General features: G+C 41.5%; 7 protein-coding genes and 1 long non-coding RNA gene across 10 annotated transcripts in view; 5 read left to right on the top strand and 3 right to left on the bottom strand.

Moving 5' to 3' along the window:
* Window positions 1-1,410: 1,410 nt before the first annotated feature.
* On the top strand, window positions 1,411-2,734 carry LOC108096613 (cysteine dioxygenase type 1). The gene is made up of 3 exons (XM_017198357.2): window positions 1,411-1,545; window positions 1,673-2,231; window positions 2,303-2,734. The coding sequence occupies exons 2-3, from the start codon at window positions 1,694-1,696 to the stop codon at window positions 2,479-2,481; spliced, it is 717 nt and encodes a 238-aa protein (XP_017053846.1). The 5' UTR covers window positions 1,411-1,545; window positions 1,673-1,693; the 3' UTR covers window positions 2,482-2,734.
* Window positions 2,515-4,089, bottom strand: LOC108096615 (protein FAM136A). The gene is made up of 3 exons (XM_017198359.2): window positions 3,979-4,089; window positions 3,746-3,910; window positions 2,515-2,989 (listed from the first exon to the last, which is right to left on the bottom strand). The coding sequence occupies exons 1-3, from the start codon at window positions 4,063-4,065 to the stop codon at window positions 2,786-2,788; spliced, it is 456 nt and encodes a 151-aa protein (XP_017053848.1). The 5' UTR covers window positions 4,066-4,089; the 3' UTR covers window positions 2,515-2,785.
* Window positions 4,090-4,109: 20 nt separating this feature from the next.
* On the bottom strand, window positions 4,110-5,089 carry LOC108096616 (protein FAM136A). Its single transcript, XM_017198361.2, has 3 exons — window positions 4,904-5,089; window positions 4,683-4,847; window positions 4,110-4,518 (listed from the first exon to the last, which is right to left on the bottom strand). The coding sequence occupies exons 1-3, from the start codon at window positions 4,988-4,990 to the stop codon at window positions 4,330-4,332; spliced, it is 441 nt and encodes a 146-aa protein (XP_017053850.1). The 5' UTR covers window positions 4,991-5,089; the 3' UTR covers window positions 4,110-4,329.
* Window positions 5,090-5,120: 31 nt separating this feature from the next.
* Window positions 5,121-5,928, top strand: LOC108096614 (28S ribosomal protein S28, mitochondrial). The gene is made up of 3 exons (XM_017198358.2): window positions 5,121-5,472; window positions 5,532-5,653; window positions 5,711-5,928. The coding sequence occupies exons 1-3, from the start codon at window positions 5,200-5,202 to the stop codon at window positions 5,892-5,894; spliced, it is 579 nt and encodes a 192-aa protein (XP_017053847.1). The 5' UTR covers window positions 5,121-5,199; the 3' UTR covers window positions 5,895-5,928.
* Window positions 5,880-7,143, bottom strand: LOC108096612 (probable inactive tRNA-specific adenosine deaminase-like protein 3). Its single transcript, XM_017198356.2, has one exon. The coding sequence runs from the start codon at window positions 7,012-7,014 to the stop codon at window positions 5,926-5,928; it is 1,089 nt and encodes a 362-aa protein (XP_017053845.1). The 5' UTR covers window positions 7,015-7,143; the 3' UTR covers window positions 5,880-5,925.
* Window positions 7,144-7,299: 156 nt separating this feature from the next.
* On the top strand, window positions 7,300-8,627 carry LOC108096617. Of its 2 annotated transcripts, none has more exons than XM_017198362.2 (3): window positions 7,300-7,606; window positions 7,684-7,819; window positions 8,123-8,627. In XM_017198362.2, exons 1-3 carry the CDS (start codon window positions 7,394-7,396, stop codon window positions 8,191-8,193), a joined length of 420 nt encoding a protein of 139 aa, XP_017053851.1. In that variant the 5' UTR covers window positions 7,300-7,393; the 3' UTR covers window positions 8,194-8,627. The 2 variants fall into 2 exon arrangements, with proteins under 2 accessions (XP_017053851.1, XP_017053852.2); XM_017198363.2 differs by lacking the exon at window positions 8,123-8,627 and adding an exon at window positions 7,896-8,076.
* A 708-nt stretch (window positions 8,628-9,335) lies between these two features.
* The window catches only part of LOC108096611, a 49,966-nt gene continuing 36,401 nt past the window's right edge, over window positions 9,336-22,900 (top strand). The window contains exon 1 of one of the 2 annotated variants that reach the window (XR_001771715.2): window positions 9,336-9,495. Coding sequence is in view for 1 of the 2 variants with exons in the window: in XM_017198355.2 (XP_017053844.1) it covers window positions 9,444-9,495 (52 nt within the window). In the remaining variant the exon portion in view is untranslated. The remainder of the gene's footprint in view (window positions 9,496-22,900) is intronic. The other variant, XM_017198355.2, reaches the window with a different exon arrangement.
* Window positions 11,891-12,740, top strand: LOC108096618. Its single transcript, XR_001771716.2, has 2 exons — window positions 11,891-12,455; window positions 12,511-12,740. It is a non-coding gene; the product is annotated as an uncharacterized LOC108096618 (long non-coding RNA).

Below are 22,900 nucleotides of genomic sequence, written 5' to 3'. Positions count from 1 at the left end.
AATTGGTGAAAGATACCCAAATCAGGCACACAAACACGGCGGCGCGCATCCGAGTGGCAACTACCCAGTGAAATCTCAAAAAAGTGCAAGTCCAAGTCCTGAAATAAAAAGTTTTTTAAAAAGTGAATTTCAAAATTAAGCCAACATAATTAAGTTTTTATAACATTGAAAAAGTGAATTAAGAGAAACAACATGGTAAGTCCTTCATCCTTAATCAGTTTCTTAAGGTTAAAAAGTGTAAACATCTAGCTACAATTTCTAGTTTATTGAACTGCATTGAAAATCGCCTTCGGCTTTCCCCCAATTTTCCAAACATTTTGTTCGCTTAACATTGACGCAAGTGGCAATTTGCAGCTTTTGGTTTTGCTTTGACTTCGCTTATGGCCTTAACCTGTTGCGAAAGTTAGCTGCCAAGCTGGCAGTTTTATGCTTTTTGTCCATTGCCAAACATTTTTCAAATTCCAAACTGAAATTTGTGATGTGGCACTAGAGGGGAAAATATTTAATAACTCGGCGCGGCGCTCGTTAAAAAGTTATTACCCTTGGTGCAAGTTCATTTGCTGACATTGCAGCCAAGATGGAAAGTGTTTTCCTCAACTTCAATTTCCCTCAAAGTTACATAATGCATTTTCGGGGTTCTCAAATCCACAACTTCAGGAGAACAATAAAAGAACCCCTTTGTTTATTCAGTTGTTTTTGTTAATGGAGAAAGTAAGGTCAGTGTGTTAGTCACCAATGAACTTCCTGATTCACAAAGAGATCTCAAATGCATCCCCACTTGACTTACTTAAGTGATTTGTGCAAATTCAAATGACAAATTGCAAGCAATTAACAGAAATCTGGAACAAACCTGAATGTAGGCAATCAATTTCAATAATTAAGTGTATATAAGGGTACCTGAGTTGATTGGAATTTGAACAATAATTTAATTGCATAGAGTAAAAAACCCCTAAACATCCAGGCTGATAGAAACCCGTAGATATTTTCTAGAAAAACAATCCGCTGGTTTTTTTGAATGCGTCAGCAACCAGATTCAACCAGCTATCGGTGGCCATGCCCCTATCATCCAATCTCCCAATATTTGGGAACGACTATATAATCTAAATTTGCTTTTTATTTGCTAAGCGGTCCCATTAGAGCGCCGTTAACCTCTTGCCCAGAATTTGAGGCGCATCTGTTGAGCCCCTCCTGGCAACATTCGATCTATCTATATAGACACATATATAGTATGTATGCCCAGGGTATTGGCAAAATCTGCTATTGATAAGTGGACTGGGCGATAATCGCCGGCGACTTCTTGTTTTTTGTTATTGCTTCGGACTTGCGCCTCCGACTTACGTCCGATCCGAGATTGATTATATAGCCGGAGCAGGAGAGCACCATCCCCAGAAATCGGGGTGTCCGTTCAGTTGGATTTTGCAATCCGAGGTGGAGCGTGTGCGATTACTGAACACAATTCAATCCGTATTAAACGGAAGCCGATCGGAATATATTCCCCAATAGAGACAACCTTTAGCTATCAGCAGCGATCATCGACTTTACAACGTAATTCATCTAAATCAATTGAGGACTGAACTCTATAGAATATGCTGCATTGATAGGTAGTTTTCCACGCCCTTCAGCTTTAACTGATGCAGCACCCTCTTCCCTTTCTTTTTAATTCGGATCGTAGGTCAATCAGAGCAAGCCCAAAATGGCCCTGTCCAAGATCGACTCGGAGATCGAGCAGGTCGACCAGGAGAAGTTCCTGCGTCAGGCCACCAACTACTATCAGGCTTTGGAAAAGCCCCTGAAGTACGGACCTGCGGTGGATTCCCTCACGGACCTGGTGGCTGCCCTCCACCGGGAGTTCGAGTCCAACTACGTGAACATCGAGATGGTGAATCACCTGATGCTCAGCTACAAGTCGAATCCGCGCGAGTGGCGCAAGTACGCCAAGTTCGATCGTTATACCTACACCAGGAATCTGGTCGATGCTGGTAATGGAAAGTTCAACCTGTTGATCCTGTGCTGGGGCGAAGGTCATGGATCCTCGGTGCACGACCACGCCGATTCCCACTGCTTCATGAAGATGCTGAAGGGGGATCTCCGCGAGAAGCGCTACGAGTATCCCAACAGATCTGCCAGGGAAAACGGTCGTCCTCACCATCCCGATGGCGAGATCGACAGTCGAGAGCTGGTGGAGATCGGCGAGACACCCATTGCCGTAAACGATGTGGCCTACATAAATGGTGAGGAGTTTAGAAAATACAGAAAGAGGCTTTACTTTTACTTATTGGATGTGGTTTCAATATTTTAACAGACAACCTGGGCCTTCATCGCGTGGAGAACCCCAGCCACTCGGACACCTCGGTGTCCCTGCACCTCTACTGTCCTCCGTTCGACACGTGCTCCGTGTTCCAGGACAACCTGAAGAAGACCACCGCCAAGGTCACCTTCTGGAGCAAGTACGGCGTACGGACGAAGCAGAACGAGCAGTAGATCCAACCAGATCCCCAAATACATTCTCACTCGTATTGTTGCATATTACTAAGAATCTTTATTACTAGATATTTAATGAGCTAGGGCCCAAGGAGATCCGGGAGCTGGGAATTCCAAATCGGCTAGAGATCGGGCCACGTGGACGTTGATAAGCCCTGCTCCGATAAGCCCCTTCCGGATCGTAGTTTCCGTTAGTGTATCTTTAGTGTTAGCTGTACCAAAAATATTCAATAAATAATTATACCGTTGACAATTTCCCGATAGCCGTTTTAAATTCACATCGATTTTGGGATTGCAGTGGGCATTAGACATCCATGCCCATGCCGCGAGCTCTCTTGGGCGGACCCCTGTCCAGAGTCTGCTTGATCGACTTGAGCAGCCCCGGGATCAGATTGATGTGCTTGTCCACACAGTTGCCCGTGCAGCTCTCGAACATGTGCTGGGATCGGGACATGTCCCGGTCACTCGGATTGCTGGGCAGACGGGCTCGGGCATCGCTGTTGCAATCCTGCGGTTAATCAGTAATTATAAACAGGAAATTAAATGCACAACAAAGCTAAGTTACAAACTAAAAATAAAAAGCCAAATAAAGAATAAAACAGTCTATTCAACATTTTATGTCCTATGTAATCTATAACTTAAATATATTTCAGACTCATAAAAACGTCGTTTTATCTAACAACATATTCCAAGCAGCGGTTTTAAAAATAATAATATTAACACATGTAGCATTTGAAAGAAAAGAAAAAACAGGAAATAGAAAAGCTACGAGCTTTGGTAGGTGAACTTTAATAGAACTGGCCAACCAATTTAAGATACAAAAGAGAAAATTCTATATTTAAAAAGTTTAAGAAAACACAGTTGATGTTTTTGTTGAGAAGATCTATTGAAGTTGTTAGATCTTTTTAATAGTCTAAATGTCAGAAGCCGATATAATTTATTACATTGCATTACATACCGCAAAGTAAAAAGTAAAGGTCAAAATAGATCTCATATGTGCTGAGTCTGAAACAGACAAAAAAAAAAAAAAACTGTTATATCGTTTTAATATTTTCAATTTTAAAAACCTATCTCTAAAATGTGTATTGCTTTTCATAACTATAGAGTGTAAGCACTATTAGTCGAGGGTACCTAAAATCAAAGAAAATCAGTCCGAAACAAAAATAAATCTGTATTAAATCTTCTTAAAATTATTTTCAGTGGTGTCCAAGTATTAAAATAACAAAAAACCCGCAAAGAACACAATTTCTATTAATGCTCCTACCCTGACGCAATTCTGGAGGCGGTTCTGAAACTGTCCCAGCTCGTGCTGCAGATAGTCCTGGGCGTCCATCAGCGGTCCGGCACATTTCTCTATGCAGTTTTGGACGCTCTCCAGCGTCCCTCGCTCATCATCACAGCATCGTGCTGCACAGCGGTGCATCGTGGACTTGGGAGCGCCAAAGAATACTCAATTCTAGAAGGAGTTTATAGCAGCCCACTAGAAACCACACTCACCTGCATCCTCCGCAAGTGGGTGCGGTACATGTCCTCGATCATATCGCTAATAGCGTCCTCCAGACGCTTTTTCTGTTGATCTACCATTGTACTGTTCGGAATTTGGAAAAAACAAAAAGGATTTATGACAGTTTTTGGTGTACAAAGTATGTGTATTTTTTTTATGTTGGCAAAATTTGACGTGATTCCAAATATTTTAAACACTACTTTTGTTCGGTACTTAAGACTTTTAACAATTAATAAGGTAATTTTTGTTTAAAATTCTTAAACGAGTTAGCAAAATGTGAAATGACTCCAGAGATGGTAAAATTCCACGCTCAACAACTAATAAGGTAGTAAATGCAGGTTGGCTTAGACTTGGGGGATGCTTTCGGGTCCCTTGGAGAGCACTGCCTTCATGGTCTTCATCATGCCGGGAATGAGGCCAACATGTTTATCAACGCACTGGATGGCACAACGCTCGAACTGGTCGGTGTACTTGGCTATCTGATCCTCGTTGGGATTGGGCGGCATTTTCACTTTCACATCATCGTTGCATTGCTAAAATATAAAATGTATTAAGTGTTTTCGAATAGCAATAAAGCAGACTTGGCTGTGTATGTGCGTGTAAAGCAAACTCTTGATAATATTGAAACCAGAAATATAATTCAATTCAATAAAATCAAATTTTTATGGAGCAACAAGTTGATGAAATGGGTACTGACCATGACGCAACGTTGAAGTCTGCCCTGGAACTCCCCCAACTCGTGCTGAACGTAATTCTGAGCTCTCGTCATGGGGGTAGAGCACCGGTCTACACACCTCTGGACACTGTCCACACTGGAGGTTCCATCCTGGCAACATTTGGCCGCACACAAATGCATCTCGTTCTGGAATTGAAATTAATGTCAGTTGAAATCACTTTCCTTGTTTAGACTCCACTTACCTGCATTTTCCGCAGGTGCGTCTTGTCCATGTCGTCGATCATCTCCGTGACCGCAGCCTCGATTCTTTGGCGCTGTTGTTGGATCATTTTTAATTGATTTATTCTTAATTACCTACGCTTAACAACCGATTTCGTAATATCAAAATAAATGCCGGCAGCGTGTTTTTGTAACTAGTGAAGTGCATACACAGCTGCTACTTATCGATATTTCGCCTATCGATTCAGTTCTTCTTCTTTGTTTTTCTAGTTGGACTTACATTTGCTATTGGATAATTTAAAAATATTAAATTAAAACCATGTCGCTGCTGCAAAAACTAAGTAAATCCGGAATCCAGGCAGCTACCTTAACCAGCAGACGTAGAATGCCAGTGATAACGCGACTAATCAGCGGGGAAACGGAAAAACCAACGGATGGAGCTACTCCCGTGGAGAATACAGCGGACATCACCGGTAGCAAGGGAGGATTTGCCCGCGCCTTTGACAAGTACACGGCTCCTGCCACGCCCCCTCAGCCGGCGGAGGACAACCAGACATTTGCCTCACTTCTCCGCAACTCCAAGTTGATAGATGTGAGTTTAAAACAAGAAATACCCTTGTTTATGTAATAACCCTTCAATTTCTGGAGCAGCTTGGTAACGCCGAAGGCAAGGTGGTCAGTGGAAAGATCTTCCATGTGGTGGGCGATGATCTCTACATAGACTTTGGCTGGAAGTTCCACTGCGTCTGCAGTCGTCCAGCTCGGAACGCCAGGTGAGCCCTAGAATATCACGTCTCGTCTACATTCGATAAATAATTCTTTATATTTAGCGACTATGTAAGAGGAGCTCGTGTTCGTCTGCGCATCAAGGACCTGGAGCTGTCCACCAAGTTCCTCGGCTCGACCAAGGACATCACCATCCTGGAGGCCGATTGCCAACTGTTGGGACTTCTATCCACGCCCACCCGCCAGTCGACGGCCAAAACAGCGCCCAAAATCGAAGATATCCTATAAAATGCTTTATTAAAACAAGGTCTGTTAAATGTTACGTCAAGTCTTTGTCTTCGTTGGTTGTGAATTGGAAAACCTCGTAGTGATGGTTCAGTTCTCGCACCGATTGCAGCCGAAATCTCGTGGCCAGAGCTCCATTCTCCGAATTTCTCAAAAAGAATACCCTTTTCGCTCGGCTATGCACCAGGGCCATGGAGCACATAAGACAGGGTTCCTGCAGAAGGTATATATCGTAGCCGGTGCACAGATAGGGGCCAAATTTGGCAAGGTTATCTGCTCCTTCAAGTTTGTGTTCTTCATTGCATTCCCTCGACTTTTCTGCTCCAAAATTTAGATCTTTGTTGTTCTCATCTTTTCTCAGGTAATCGTAGTAGGCTTTAGGTATTCCTCGCAGAGATGATTCCTTCTCATCAGAATCCTCAGTGAATGTGAGCTCCGATTTTGTGGCGCCTCCTTCTTGACTTCGGGCCACATAGTCCACCAGGAGCATGCCGCAATGTTCATGTGGGCTTGGGGACTCATCGGCTCCAGCTATAGCTACTATGCTTGGCTGCCGTGGATCCACGCAGATGCCCACTGGCCGGTTGGCATTTACATCCCGTGAGAGACGCATCAAAAGCTGGGCCATCCTCTTGTGGAAGATTCGTTGTGCGGAACTGAAGTTTGTGCCATTTCGCAACGATTCCGAGTAGTGATTCGGGTGAAACTTGCAGGGCCAGTGCTGGATAGTCTTTTCGTACTGCACTCGCAGGCGGGGCATTCTCTCCGGAACTTCCACCACCCGGACTCCCTGGCAAAGAGCACGGAGCACGTGCTCCGAGAAGGCAAACTGTTCGAGGTGCTGTTCCAGGGTTATGGACCCATCAATCTCCGAGCTGGGGCAGATGAGAACGCTGCGATCCTGTACGCGCTTCAGGTGCTGGAAGTGGGGCAGTTTTTGGGAAAGCTCCTGGATAACCGCCTGCAGCTGTTGCTTTGTCTCCAACTGGCAACTGTGTGCCTTGATGAGCGCAATTTCCTCGTCGAACTCATCTGACAGGATAGCCTGGATTCCAGTGATTTCTTGGTCAAGGCTGGGCGTTTTCCGGGGACGTTTGGTTGGTGGCGGATCGGCTATATCCATTATTTGCCTTATTCTTCAGTTCGTTGGATTCTTATTGGAAACAATAGTTCTGAGATTGTTGTCCATCTCTATACTTGTATCGATAAGTGACGGGCCCTGGTGCTGAAACAGCTGATGTGCTTTTGGGCGCCATATTTGAATTAACAAATGGAAAATATTTTAAAACTTAAGAAACAGCAAAATTAATTTAAATTTGTCTGAAAATATATGGGTTGGCAATTCCCAGAAAAAAAAAAACATACAAAGCTGTTGTTGTTTTAGAATTAGCTGGAGTTTGATGTCAACATGTAAACAGTAACCATTTCGAAGCCATTTTTTCTATTCAAAATTGTAGTGAAATATGTGCTTATAATTTGTAGTCAATGAGTGAAATATTGAGATGTGTCTTCATTTGTTCTGCGGCTTTCTATCGCTCTACATCGGGTGCATATTCATCGGCCTTACGGGGATGCTTATTGCCATACTTACCTTTGCCATTAGCTTGTTTCAGCTCATCGATGGCTATAAAAACATAATAATTGTAATTTTTGCAATGGTGTTTGCTTTCGTATACGCCCTGTCAAAAATGTTTCTGCTCTTTGGAACGATGTGGGTAAGTGCATAATTGAGCTTAAAATTTTCAAGCCCCTGACTTGAAACTTAAAACTATATCCCTATTTAATTCCCTAGGATTTGTGTTGGGCCCTTCTCATGTCCTTCCTTGTCGGTATTTTGGGGTTGGGTCTTCTAATAACCGTGGTGCTATTCCTCTACATAGAAACCGAATCCGTACTGTTCATCCTGGGAGGCGTTATCCTGTGCATAAGTAAGTTAAGAAGAGATTATTTTTGACATTCAGCTTATTTACTCCCATTTAAATTTTTTTTACCCGTCGCAAACAGCCACTGTTTTCCAAACTGAATGTATTCAAAAAAAAATTTTTGTTTTACCAGAAATGATTTATAACATTTGTATAATTTGAACAAGCGTACCATTATTTTCCAAGCTACTATCTTCACTTAGGGGTTTTCCGGTGTTAACCGTGAAAAAATCAAGATATCTATATATTACCATAATATAAAAATTACTCATTACAAACTCGTTAAATTCTGATTTGCCTTCCACCCAGTCGAGCTGTACTACGAGTGGATCATCATATCGACCTGGTGGTGCTGTCGATCCTGCACACATGACTGCTAGCAGTTGCAGTTGGTGTTCGTGGTCCCTGGAATGCAACTCGAACATGTTCGACCCTCCAAAGATACCGAGAGAGAATGTTGGGGCTCGAACGTCTTGGACGAGGTCTTGGGGTCTCGATCGGTTGTAATGCCGTGATCAGTCGCGTTAAGAGCAACCGAGTACTGCCTAAGAGAAACGCGAGGCGAAGTGAGTTGGGGTCTTGGGACTTGGAGGCTCTTGCGGCATGTCAGTTCCAATTGAGACGCGCGCTGGAAATGTCGTTCCTGGAGCGATCGAGCTGCCACAGCGAGTGAGCGTGTGTTAGTGAACGTGTATCGCCCCCTGTCCCCTTCGAATGCAAAACCAAAACCAAAGCAAACCGAAAAAAAGGAAAATCTAAAATAATATCTGAAAATACACAAGTGTATCTGCATGTGCAGCCGTGTCTGTGAGAAGAGAGTGTTTTTTATATTCGCCGCAATTAGAAGTAACGGTGCGAAGGTGATTTGCACGGGAGAAACTGGAAAGTCAGCGAAGCGCGAGATACTTGTATCTGCAATTTCGTGGGTTTTCGCCTTGTTTTCGTTTCGCAATAGCAAGTGAAGAGCCCATCAGTTTAATTCAATCAGCGATCGGCAGTTTGTGTGGCCCGCGTAGGAGAATCCCCACAATTTGTTCTGAGCCCCCAAATAGAAGTAATAAAAGCCCCAACCTCTGAGACTCAAGTTCGCGAGCCGGTTTAGTCATCCGCGCGTTCCGAGAACTGAGCGCAACTTTGAGATACATTCGCGTATTCTCATTCCCAAGCGTTGGCCAACAGCTGTTGGCCACAATGCCTTCGTACCTGCTGGATATTTGCTCTAGCCTGGAGCTCCGCAGACCGCGATAAGATATCGGCGGCTAGTAGCGAATAGAGCTAGATACTCGTACCTGCGAAATAAAATACACGTTCGGTAAAGAAAATCGCACAGTTCGGTGCCAGTGTTTAAAATTAAATCGCGGGCTTATCTTATCGGCTGGTCATTGATTGAGCTTTGCCTTTCCGCTCTGCGCCGGGTGAAGTCATTTGGCCACGATTCGCCCGTTTTAGATACTGTATCCCCGGCCATATCTAATGCAGCAGCCGCAGCAGAAGTCGCGATAAAGGCGCAGAAGTCTCCTCCAGTGGCAGTTGCTCGCCAAGCGTTGTCTAAATTTAGAGAAGACCAGGAGAGCCCCAGGCCAGGCCAAACAAGACGCACTCGTAAATCAAGAAACCCAGGAAGACCAAGATGGACATAGAATCCGATTCGGACACCTCGGAGAGATGGGAGGACTTTTTTGGTAAGCGGGCGGGATCACTGAACTCCACACTGCACAAATGCCATGACTCAACGGGCGGGGAGGTGCACTGAGAAAAATATATGTAACATCTTAATTGACACATTTCAAAGTATTGTTACACTACGAATTTGGGATACAATATTACTCGATAAGTTGCTATATATTTTATTTGATTTGTAAATATATTTTAATGTAGAAGCATTTAAATGTTTAAAAAGTTTTTAGCATTTAGTGGAAAATTTAAATTGAATTATACAAATAGGTTCAAAGAAGTTAACAACTACATTATTAAAAAATGTTAATATCGCTCTTTTAAAAACCTTTGCAACACGAGAACCAAAGACAATGAATTGTCTTAAATCAGTGGCTCTGATTTCATTTTATTGGAATCAGCTTTTTATTTTTATAGAATCCTAATCCGATCCTGAATTTTTTCTCGGTGTCCTGATTCTACGCATTCTCCAAGAACTCCGAATATGGACATGCGTACAAGAACAGACCATCACGTTGGCTTTCTTCGGCTCGGTGGGATGGGGCCAATGCATTCGGCGGCTCCACGACTCCGATCCGTTCCGTTCCCATAACTGTACAAAAAGGGGTGAGGGGGAGGGAGAGGGGGAGGGGGAAAAATAAAATAACAACCCACTGAGTGGTGGCATTGCGTGAATTGCGGTGTAACGGGTTCGCTTTGTTTTTGCATTCCGCTTTGCGCAGTCCGAATTTTTTCGACATTATTTAAGCGCTCGAAAAGTCGGCTGTAATGAAATTTAATGATAATACATAATTTCGGGCTTTTGACCCACATTACCATACAAGTGTGGCCAAGAAAAGGTCTGTCTTGAGATTTGCAATTTATGTTTTGGGTGGCTCCATTCCGATTGCCGCTGACCCACATAAACGTAACGCCGATGCCGATGCCGATTCGCTTGTGGTGGGGCTGGGGCACACACTGCATTTGTTTTCCTTTCCACGCCGCGAGCTTTCATTCAATTAGTGCATTAGTCACAAGTTGTGTGCGCGTCTTTTGTTGACTTTCTTTATTATTATTGCACGCTCGCCAACAGCGGATGTTAGATAACGCCGCCCTTAGCACAAAAGCAACGGGAGCTCTGTTAATTAACCCCTGGTTAACCTTAAAAATCTTTGAATTTCAGTAGAACATTTCTTACAAATTTTTAAGGTGCTTATTAACTAGCTTTGTACTTATAAGCTCCAGATAGATTGTAAATATTATAGCATCCTTTTTTAGTTGTAGGTTTTAAAAGCTGTTTGGATTACTAAGTTTTAAAAACCTAATCTTAATTTATTGTGTGATGATAATCTTAACAAAAAAACCTTTACCACACAAAAAGGTTTACTGATTGCTAAGTATGTTAAGGTAAGAAACCAACTAAAAGAGCTCAGAATATTACTTGCAAAAGGGTTAAGACTACGGGGTTTAAACTTGATAACGGGCACAGGGAATCCAGCAAGTGGCCTTTGTTGTATCAATTATATACTTATGAGTGCGGCGAATGAATCACGTCGGGGGATCGGGTGGCAGCGAGGTATTTATGGGCTTGTTCTGCTGATCCCACCAGCTTAGAAGGCGGAAAGCGAGAGATAACCACCCGTGCAAGTGGCAAGGGGCTGGCATTTGGCTGGGCCACCAAACGTGACTCCATCTGGGGACGACTGCATGTCCAGGGCATACCGATTACCGATTGCATCGACCTATAAATAGAACCCGCCGAAAGATATCGCCGGCAGTTGACCGCATGCACTATCAAATGTCACCAGCCCGTCTTCATTTTGCCCTTTCCATTCGTCTGCCTGCTTGTTTGTTTGTTTGTTGGCATCTTCAACTGCGAGGCAAACAAACAAAACGGGGAATAAGAAATTTTGTGTGTCTGTGGACACAAGTGTATGGCCAAGGGGGCGGGGTCCAGGTCAAGTCTTTGAATTACCTCTCGCAACCACAAACACCACGGGAGTCTGTTCATCCGATATTGTTAAAGATTGTGATCCGAGGAAACCTTTTTGGGCCCTGCGGTTTTCGATTCTCTTGTGACATTTATTTGGCTGGGCTGGCTTTCATATTTTGTTTATTCAATAAACACTAATAGATATCGATAGTACGGCCAAGGAGTTGATAAGATTCCGCCGCAGGCATTTATTGACTTTCTGATAAAGCCGACAAGGCCTGACGGACCTGTTCGTTTGGTATGTCGCTCGAGTGCGGCTTCCAATTGAAATTCCCAAAAAGCTAAGAGGTCAGTTTTGCACTGCTCCACTTCCGACGCCGCAGGGCACAAGGTCTCAATTAAGGCAATTGACGAAGTTCATCTAATTAACCGCCGCGGCGGCTAGAGTTCGGTTTCATAATCGACGGGTTCATTGGCCAATTGGATGGTAATGCCATTACCTCACCCAGTCAGTGTTGTCAACTGAAGAACACCGGAAATAGCCAAGTAATATTTTGTATAAAGTTTTTGAAAAGGTGAGGTTAGCAAATACGTTAATATTTACACTTAAAATTGAATTTTTATAGCTATTAATTTTAATGTATATTGAACACGTAAAATTGTTACTGCTTTAAAATTACTTAAGTCTTCAAGTCGAAATGATACAAAATAAACTAAACAATTGAATCATAGAAAGCATCGCATTACCACATTATTCAGTATCAAAATTACTCATCTTTCTTGATATTTTAAGTATCTATCAATTTCATTTACTGTTTTCGTTCTCCGACTTTTAGAAAGAGCCCAATTTAGCAAGCAAATAGCCAAGTTGGCACCACTGAACCCGGGCTATAAGTCTTGCCCCTCTAATTGCCTGCACCCAGACTCTGGGATTTTGAAGTTGCAGTGTTGGAGCTGAAGTTGAAGCTAAAGTCATATCCCAGAACCAGACCAGACCTCAAGTGATCTGTGTGTGGGCCGGCAGTCGGCGTTTGTCTGACGTCTGTCGACGTCTTTGTGAGCCCTCTCAGCACCACGTTGCGCGACGGTTCTATAATTGCATTTCTCTCAGTGCAGCGGCTTTCCGTTGTGGGCGTCGCAGAAGGTCGTAAAACCCGAGTATTGTGCACGCACGTCCCAAAAGGTTTTTCTCAATGAAGTTTGGAGAGCCTGTCTACTCACATACCCTTCCAAAAATGGCAGCTTGGAAGTCGTATTCTTCATTCCATGAAGATAAAATCATTTATTAATGATTGTAATAAAAAAGCGAACCGTTCAAAATAAACAGCTCATAAAATTCTATTCAAATGACTATAAAAATTAAAATGATTTCTTGTTTAAATGAATATGCACATGTAATTTATATAGTTACTCTAACGACACGAGCCGTAAAATTAAGCTTTATTTATAAAGAGTTAAAACTAATGGTAAGGTAAAGTAAACGAGATACCTATGAATGTGGTTAATAACGGTAACTTGATATTTATTTAACGTCCATGTTCTTAATTTAAAAAAAGGGGTTTTAATAAACCTAAAAAAATAGAATGGGTGTAATCTTAAATTATTCACAATATTACTATGATTCCACATACATATTTCTCATGTTGCAAGTAACAATTTAAAAATAGAACTATTTTTTATACAAAATTTTTATAAAGTGGTCTCGAAGACACATCATGTAATATCTTTGAAAATTATATTTTCCGAGAGGGTATTTATTTCTGACTGCCTGTCAGAGGCTCGAACATTTTTCTTTCGTTTTTATGCTGCAGTGGGACTTGGGATTTAATGAACGCTTTTGCGCTCCGCATCCATATCCATCCCGCTCACAATTCTATTTGGCAGCAGATTTACAACTTCCTTGCAGAAATGCCATTTGCTTTGGCAATTTACGCCCACCTTCGCCGGATGAGGGGGTGGGATATATCATATATGTACCTATGACATGCACTTAAGCCGCTTAGAATCTACAAAGTTGTATGTGTGTACTTGCGTTTATATAAGTACATGTGTATATAAATTGATAGGGATTGCACGACACCTGGAATCGTGAGTCATTTTGGATCGAAAAAGAGAGTGACGGCGATCGGGAGAGCTGTGAAAAGTGTGTGTTATCAACCTTTTGTCGGTTTTCGTTCCTAGTGAAAGTCGTCACTTGTGCACCTCTCTTTCCCCGCACCTTTCTCGCTCCCACTTCTCCATTCCATTTCACTGAGCAGGCACGCATGCTCTGAGCTTTTGGATCCCCCTCTCTCCCTCTCTCCCTGTTTCCCCAACTTCCATGTGCAACGACCTGCAGAGATTCTTTCACGCTCCGCTTTGCGTCTCCGTCTGTCTCACTTGCTCTTAATGGCCACCTATACGCCCATCCCGCTGACACACTTTCGCTTTCGTCGACTGCAATCGCCGATCGCTGACATAATGCCCACGATTTGCATTAATGCTAAACGATTATTATTTTGATGATACAGAGAGAGAAATAATCAGTACTCACACCTTACAATTAAAGGAAATTAAGCAAGTCGTTCATTGATTCAGTTGGAGTTATTTAAGTTAAATTTTATAAGTTTTAACAAGATAGACTTCTCTATCGATTTAAATTTTATTTTTGTGATATATATTGAGCTATTCTTTAATACTACACTATACTATTAAAAAAAGGGTTTCAATCTATATATCACAGTTTTCCTATTTCAAATATTGCAAAATATAGATGTCCAATCTATAAATTTAAAATTTTAGACATCATGGTTATAAATAACATTTAAAACTTACTATATCTTTCTAAAACTTATATTTTATCTTGTAGCTTTTTAATGCTTTTATTTTATTAATAGGACTTATATTTCTCTTTGTGTAGAAGTACAATGGTCATCGGTTGTTCGTTTATTGGATCGTTATCGTTATAAGTTCGGCTCGCTCTCCTTTTCACTCCCATTTGGCGAGTGAAACCGAGAAGCTCTATTTCTTTGATTAATTATCCCCCATGCCGTGGATTCGGCCAACGGAATTGGGTCATTGCAAATGCCAAATGGAGTCAGCGGGAGTTAAGTGCCTCGGGGGTATCGCTAACTTTCTTGGCCGCATTTAGGCCAACAGCAGGGGGCGGCCAAAAAGTGGAGTCAAGGTCATAACTATCATTAGTGAATACTTTCGGCATGGGTAAACTTTAGAGCTCTCCAACTTTTACTTGAACATTACCTTCCGGTGATTCATCTGAACGCTTTTATTGTTCAAGTCATTAAATGCGTCTTAAAAATACTCAAGTATATTTCTGTTCTTTCCATTATAGCTCATTTCAAGCACTTAGAAAAGTTCGATTGGCTCATGTTTCCAACGAAATAAAAGCCTAAAATAGCCAAATAAATAAATGGATACCTAATGGTTGAGTGAAATATTAAGACGAAAAAGGCAATTTGTTCCATGGCACGAAGATCAATCTTTATGCGAATAAATGAGTTTCCGCATTGCCTCAAGTTCTCAGTAGCTTTTGTTTAGAAAGTGAAATCAATGGAAGCTTATAAAATTTCCATACAATGGCAGCAGTGGAAATTTGTTAGCCATCTAAGTATTTTAAAGGTGTATTGCTGCGAAACTATTATTTAACTCGAACTATTATTATAATTGAATTATTTTCTGTAAGCACTTAAAGTCGACTCCAAGATGACATTGATCTCTGGCATTGAAACTTCCAACTGTCTTACAGTTCTGAAACGCACTGTGTTCACACTTGTGTATAAATACCAAGCAACTGGGTGTAACGAAGTATTTTGAGCTGCCAACCTTCGAATGTCAGCGACTGTTTTACATTGAGACTCTGCTTCGAGTTAAAGTTGTAAAATGCATATGTACGTAAAACAATAAAAATTAAAAAATCACACATCCAAAGCGGAGTGGTTGGAAATTCCACTTGAAAAATGCAGTCTTTCTTGGCAAATATTGGCTACATTGTCTCGGATTTCTCGTTTGCCAATCAAACAAAGCCAATGTCTGGACATTGTTTAAATATTCATAATGTTTACCTTTAGCCAAACATGGGCAAACACAGCTGTTTAGCAACAAAAAGGCATGGTAAAAAACCAAAACAAAACAAAGCAAAAATTGCGTTAGAATTTTGTTTATTTTGCTCTCCAAGCCGAACGAATGCAAAATTCTCCGAACCGAAAAAGTACTGAAAATATGCTGTTGAACAGGTTTTTTTATTTTTATTTTTTCCTACCTTGTTTGGCACAAAAGTTCAACAAAACTGAAAGAGAGCGAGAGGAAAACGTGAGCAGCCGTGAAAAGCAAACAATGAGAAGCGAGAATCTGAACTTTGCTCAGGCCAAATACAAAAGTTGCTTACATAAGAACTATAAACGGGGTTTAATAACCAAAAAAGAACTACAGTCAAGTGTGTTTGGTAACCGATCTCTAGGCAGTGGAAAATTCCTGTTTAATGACAGCAATTATGAAATACATCAACTGAAGTGGAGTTTTAAGACAGAATTAAGAAAGGGGTATCAAATTATATTAAAAAAATTAATGACATGCTTCTAATTTATTTCCTATTACATTGTCTCTTAACAGAATTTTATCAACAACATTTTATAGCTGATCTCTTGTTTTTTTAACTAATTTGAAACTGAAACCTGTATAATACAAACCTTGACTTCAAACAAATTTCCCAATCAAAATTTAATGTGTGATCGCTTATCGATCATTGATTCATGATCACCTGCAGAAGACATTAATTGCAGGCATTTATCTTCGTGTTTTTCGATCCAGAGTTTCCAGTTACCCGGGGCATTTCTTCACTTCAAGCCACGCCCCTCTCACTCACGCCCACCTGCTAAATGGCAACATAATGGAATTTGCATAATTTCCGAATTAAAAATAACAGAAAAATCGTGTTTGCATAATGGCGTTTTCGTATGGCGATGACTCTATAAACGAACCGCTGCAGAAATATGCAGAAAAAGTGCCAAATTTGCATAGGGGCGTCTGCCGGGTTTATGCCAAATAGAAAAAAAAAACAAATCGATTTGGCCAGTGGAAACTGGCTATAACTCGCCGGCCAATGGCCAATATCACTCAACGGTTTGTTGATATGTGTGTCTGGTGTTTGAGCAATCTGCGTGATCAACACACGACGCTAATGTACAGATCATGAGCACTGATTGCGCCTGCTGCATGAAAATCGGAAAAACTTGTTGTCGTCTCGAGTCTTCTGTCTTCAGACTCCACTTTATAGTCTTCGGTCTGCAGTCTGCAGTCTGCAGTCTGAAGTCCAGCAACTTGTTCTCCAGCGGTTCCGAGATCATCGTCATCGACTGAACTCCACAATGATCATGATCACGATGATCGCGGCTCGTTCTCTCCTCTTATTAATTTCCTGCACAATCTGTGCGGCATATCATGTCAAAAATTACAAAGAGTCGCTTGTTCAGGGGGCTGGGTCAAACACACACGAATGTTCATACGTACATACATACTCGGGTGGTTTGGAATTTATGAGTTTGCTTTAGGTACCGCCGCTCTAATTAATTCGAACGAACATCATCGGTTTGGCTCCGGGGCCCATGACCTGTGCACCAGTTTCCCAATACTCACTCGTATTTGCCCGGGAAATTAACGCCCCGCCTTGGCGGCTCATTAAAAAATGGCAATCAGCGTGACCATTCCATTCGATACTCTATAGTTTACCATTTGGCCATTCTCGGTTAACAAACGCACTGAAAGAAATAAATATAAATAAATTGGTAAATTAAATTAAATTAATGCTTTGAAAAATACCATTTCAAATAACGAGTCAAGGAATAAATATTTATTCAGTGTGTAAATGCAACATGTTCTTTTGTGGTTCCTTTAATAATATTTTAGTTAAATTTTTTATCACTTATATTTTGCTTATTATTATTACTTTGGTAGGTAAAATATAAAATACTTGACAGACATGCTTTTGTTATATGAAAATAGTTAAATATTTTAAAACCTATATCCATTTTTAGCTTTTCTTTATGTAAAAATACATGATTTCTTTTTTTGCCACATTTTACTGTGCACAGCCTTCACCTTCACCTTCGAACCGAGCCTCAAACTCATTTGTATGTCGCTGACGCTTTGTAATTTAAATGAATTTGTGCTCAACAACATTATTTCGGCTAGTCGGATGGCAATGGCCAACACGGCGTATGATTTTAATGATCCCCAGTCAAGTCTAAGGTTACACCGCTCATTGTTGTAATCGGAGCTGCGGCTCAAGTTCGCTGGCGGATGGATTTCCTACGTTTACTTCGCTGCTTCGCGATTATTGAACGATTACGCCGGGCCAATATCCATCCATGGGCAACAAATTGTGCGGACATGCGAGCAAGATGTGGAAAAAAGTGAAAGAGTCCGAGAGACTTGGTCGTGATAACACGTAGGCCACAAACAAGGCGCGCATGCGAGTGCCACGCCCCCCGCGACTGCAAGTTCAGCTTTAGTTTTTATTTTATTTTCATTTATTTTTATTTTTATTTTTCTTGGTGATTTTCCTCATCTTTGGCACGTCTGCGGAGCTCGAAGTAGAGAAACACCCACTCGATATGGCCGACGGAGGTTTATCTCTTCTCGGCCGGCTGCACAGTCTCATTTGGTGGCACTGCCAGGTTTTATGACCTCCCCAGAAAAGTAGAAAACCAAAAAAAACGAAAACAACAACCAGAAAAGACTACGGTTACGCCTTCCAAGTCAGGTGCCGCAACAAAAGCTTGGATTTCAGATTTTGGATCTCGAAACTAGGCTTAATGGCCAGCTTAAGCGAAGGCATCTTGTACACATTTTTCCACTCTTTTTTTTTGTGGCCAGCATATAAATCTGACCCCCATCTCGATGGGTTTTGTTCGCTCTTATCTACAGAATCACACTTTCGAAGCGATAGAAATTTTGATTTACAAGACCCATTTGAATTCGTTATTGAGTGGGGTCTTTATTTATGTGGCTCCATTAAATTGATAAACATTGGACACCCAGCAGCGACAGAGGAATGCCGAAATACCCTTGAAGTTCCCATCGAAATGGAAACATTTTTGGCATTCCCCGGCTTGCAATTAAGTGGTTCGGTGGGTAAAAGTGCTGCCAACTGCAGAAATCCGCTCAAGCGCCATAATGAGCGGTCGTAAAACGCTCACCAAATCGCGCACGTAACGCTCATAAATTCATTTGCATTTGCCGAACATGGGAAAGAAACGCGAAACCGAACCGGCGACTTGCAACTGGCACAAATTAAGTCAAGAGAAAGACTTACGAGTACGAGTGTGTATCTGTCGGCGCCTTTTGGCCGAGATCATGTTGACACAAATCAAATCGAAACAAGCCAAAGCAACACGAAACAAATCAAATTAAGTCAAATCGATGGGCATTAGCAGGCGGAGCACACGGCGAGCATAAAAAACATAAATGGCCGGGGAGGCTTATCAGCTATTTATTTCACTTTGGACGTGTTTCGAGTGGGTGAGTGACCCGTCCGGCTTCTCCTAATTAGCGCCTCTAATTGCGGCCCAAAGGGTGCAGCCCTAATTTTCGGGAAGAGCAGACAGCGGAGTAAATCTTTATTTAGCCTTTTACCGCTTGCGCAATCGCAGTTTTCGGCTGGCGGCTTTCGGCTTCGGTGGCGTATGCGTTATGTGCTTCTTTATTTATTTTCGGCGCGTTTTGGGTATTCCGAGTGCATTCCGAGTGCTTCCTTTTGTTTGTCAATGTCGTGCAGTTGTCATTACGGCATTATTGTTATTGTTCCGTCTTTTAACACTCCTCCATTTCTCTTACCTTAATCTCTCGGCCATTTCGTCTTATGTAAACCAATTAGTCGCGTTGGCATTTGCATTGAAATGCATAATTTATGAGTGCAGAAGACAGGCAGTTATTATCCAGCAAAATCCAAATCCAAAGTGTGGCTAAAGACATAAAGAAACGTATTCCCCTTGCACGAACCCTAGGCGCAAATGAAGCAATTAAATTCAACAGATGCAGACTCGTTAAATTATATTTTCATGTGTGGAGTTTTTTGTGTCTGTCGGGGGAATTTAGCGTTCGGTCTACTCGTATTATGTTAATTCTGTGCACAAAGCATAAAATTTTAATTTTGTGTAACTTTAATAGGCCGTAAAGCGTTTAAGTTTTGAATTTTAATTTCCTTGCTCTTCGGTGATATAAGCTTCGGATAAATTATGGTGGTTCTATGGGTTGGTTGGTCGATTGAATTGGCTTTCACAATTTGCCGCTGCACTTCTGGGCAATTTCTTTTCGGCTAAGCCAGCATTATCTGTGTCTAATGCGGGACTTTCTATCATTATTAAGCCCGCGTTTTTCGCTTTTTTTTCGCAGAGAGAAGAATTTAAGCTATTAACAATGATCCAGATTTAAAATGATATAAGCTTGGGTATTTTTCATAATAAATATAAGGTTGTAATTAAATATTTATTTGTATTAGCTATTCATTATTGTTAAGCATGATGTACTCTGATTTTTTCCTTGTGCACTTCCATTGATGTTCGTGCCATGATCGGTTTTGGCAAATTCATCTCCAGTTGAGTCGAACCAAGTATCTGTAAGCTTCTTTTATGGCGGCTGCCGCTTAATTGCTTTTCTCACTCGTTTCACCATTTTCCTTTCTTTGCAGGTAAGCAGCCCACAAATCATTTGAGAGCACCACTGACCCACTTGCGCGACGACAAGTGGCGCCACCAGGGGACCAAGTGGAGATCTCCATCCCCGCAGGGCGGTATCATACCTAATCCAAACCAATTCAATCCAATCCAATCCGATACGATCCAATACGATTTGCATGTGGGATATCTTTATTGATATGTGTCACCATTATCGATGTGCGCTTTCCACTTTTCCCCCAGCAACTGTATAAGTTATGGGCCCCTATCCCCAAAGAGATATCGAGTTAATTAAATGCGCTTTTCCCTATTTTCTGGCAGCTCGACTTTCCCGATATTTCGCCCTCGCTCGGCTGACAAGACGATGCGGGTATCCACTGATAAGATCTCAATCTGAATCTCGATCTCGAGATCGGCAATCCATTGAGTGCTCCATTTTGGTTGGCTTGTGCGGAGGTGCCAACCTGTTCTTTAATTGGGTTAACATGTGGTTGGCCTGGCCCAAGGCGGAAATCAGCCGGTGCAACGGGCGTTGGCCATTTAGCAATTGATGTTGCAAATGGCGAGTGGCATGATTTATCCGCCGGCCTGCCGACTGGCCTGGTTTTCTGCTGCTCTTACCAGTAGAGGCCCCAAAAAAGCCACTAAAGTGACAGATTTAACTATGCCTAATACCCATAATAAAGAGTTTAAGACTTCTTTTAAAAACTGCCTTACATTGAGCGATAAAAAAAGTTATTGTAAGGTTTCAAGCAATTTGCGTACAAAAGAGTTACTAAACAATGAATTTTTTTATGTATGCAAAACAATTTGTTATCCTTGTATAAATTACATGAAAGATATAATGTTTTTAAGGGGATATAGATATGCATTTAGATAAATGAGTACACTTTTTAAGGTCTTACGCAAATCTACTTCTTAAAGGCTGTGTGCACCCTACACAGAATAGTATAAGCCCATTAATATAACGATAACATTATTTACAATTGGATTAGTATAATATTTTTTGCAGCTTTATAAATAAAATTTGTTTTCTTATTAAGCTTATAGTATAGTTCTTATTACTTAACAGAATTCAATTGAATGCAGCAAATGAGAACTGTTGATTCCAGTGAAATCTTAACTATCTTAAGAGTGACCTGTACTATTTTTAGAAAACCCTTTTAAGGACCATCTGGGAACCTTCGCACGGGGGGCACTTCCATCGGTTGGCCGTGTCAAATGAACCTGTCAAACGTCAGCAAACATTCACTTTCTCTTCGGCGCAGCTGGCGCCTGCTGATGGGTGGTTTTTACTATTTTTTTCTCGATGCAATTTTGAGGTGAGCTAGCTGCATCCTGTGCCGCACTAAATTGCAATTTGTTTATGCGCCCAGCACCCACACACTGGCCATTTGCCCGCGAATCAGTAGGCAATAAGTCAAACGCCGCCGCCGAAAGTTCAACAAATTGTGGCGAGCTAAAGGTTTCAGTAAACGCCGGCATTTGTTGCTATTTTTGCGCTTCCGTTGCATGTTGATGGTTGTTCGTTCATTCGTTGTTGGCTGCAAACTGCTGTTGCTGTTGCAGTTGCATATTGCATATTGCATATTGCAGATGGAGTCGGAGTCGAAGTCGAAGTCAGTCAGGCAGTCAGTTAGTCAGCCGGCTGTCTATCATTTGCCAGGCACTCATGCCTTTCATTTTAGCCGCAGACAATTGCCATGCCTCCCCGGCCAGCGATCACCCACAATATGCAATATGCAATACACAATATACAATTCCCGATCCCCAATCCCCAATCCTCGATCCCCAATCCGCGATCCCCTTTCTTCAGTGGATCCCCTCCTGCTTTTTCCTGCCCTCAAAGAGGCCGCTCTTTCATTTGGTCCGCTGCAATGCAATTTCTATTTCTGTTTCGCTTCGTTTTCATTCATAACTCTGCGTTGGGCTGAATTTCGAATTCGATCGGGAAATGCATTGGGTGCCCGCAAATTAATGCTAAACTCTGTTTAAGTTACACCACCGCCCCCCGGAGCAGCGCTTATGCAACACGCGATCCTTTGATTTCAGCATCTGCTGCTGCTGCTGCTGCTGCTGCTGCGTTCGCCGGCAATGAGGAAGTTGTCTTTTGTGGGTGACTGTGGCAAATAGCAAATAGCAAATAGCCAGCCTCCTCCTCCGATTATGATTGTGCCGGGGTTAAGTTTCGTCCCGATTCGCTGCGCTTTTCGGAGCTGCAAGGCGATTGCCCGCTGCGATATAGCCCAAATGTGTGGCAGTCCAAAAAAAGGTGAAGTCATAATTTGAATCGTTATTGGGCCATAACGTTGGTTATCAGGCGAACAACACAAAATAATATTGACCAAAAACGTTCGAATTTGCTTTGAAATTTTAACCAGGAAAAGGGTATCGGAGAAAGCATTTTAATGAAAAAATCGTACAGGAAAAGTATAATAAAATATTATGGTTTTATTTTAAACAATGTATTCGAAAAGTATTTAATAATTTTATGACAAGTTGATTGGCAAACAACTTTTAAATTTATATTTATTTTATTTATTATTTAAATGTTGTTTATGATACATCAATTCCATTTGGATCTTATTTAAAGATTAGGTTAACAAAAATGTATGTCACTACAATTTTTTGGCTGTTTTATTAAATCTTAAATCTCTCCAAAACAAAATTTAATAACACTTAAATTATCTTGCAAGTTTGAACACCTTTTACTTGCCATTAAATACATCACTCTTAATAGCTTCCACCAGTTTCTCTTTTATTTAAAGTAGTTTTACAATCAATTTTTCAACGAGAATCTAAAAGATGGTTGGCGAAAGTAATTCAGAGGTG

The sequence above is a fragment of the Drosophila ficusphila genome, unplaced genomic scaffold (assembly GCF_018152265.1).
Source record: "Drosophila ficusphila isolate 14025-0441.05 unplaced genomic scaffold, ASM1815226v1 contig_414, whole genome shotgun sequence".
Taxonomy (NCBI): Eukaryota; Metazoa; Arthropoda; class Insecta; order Diptera; family Drosophilidae; genus Drosophila; species Drosophila ficusphila.
Note: the sequence above shows the minus strand (reverse complement) of the source record. Positions and strands in the feature narration are given on the sequence as shown.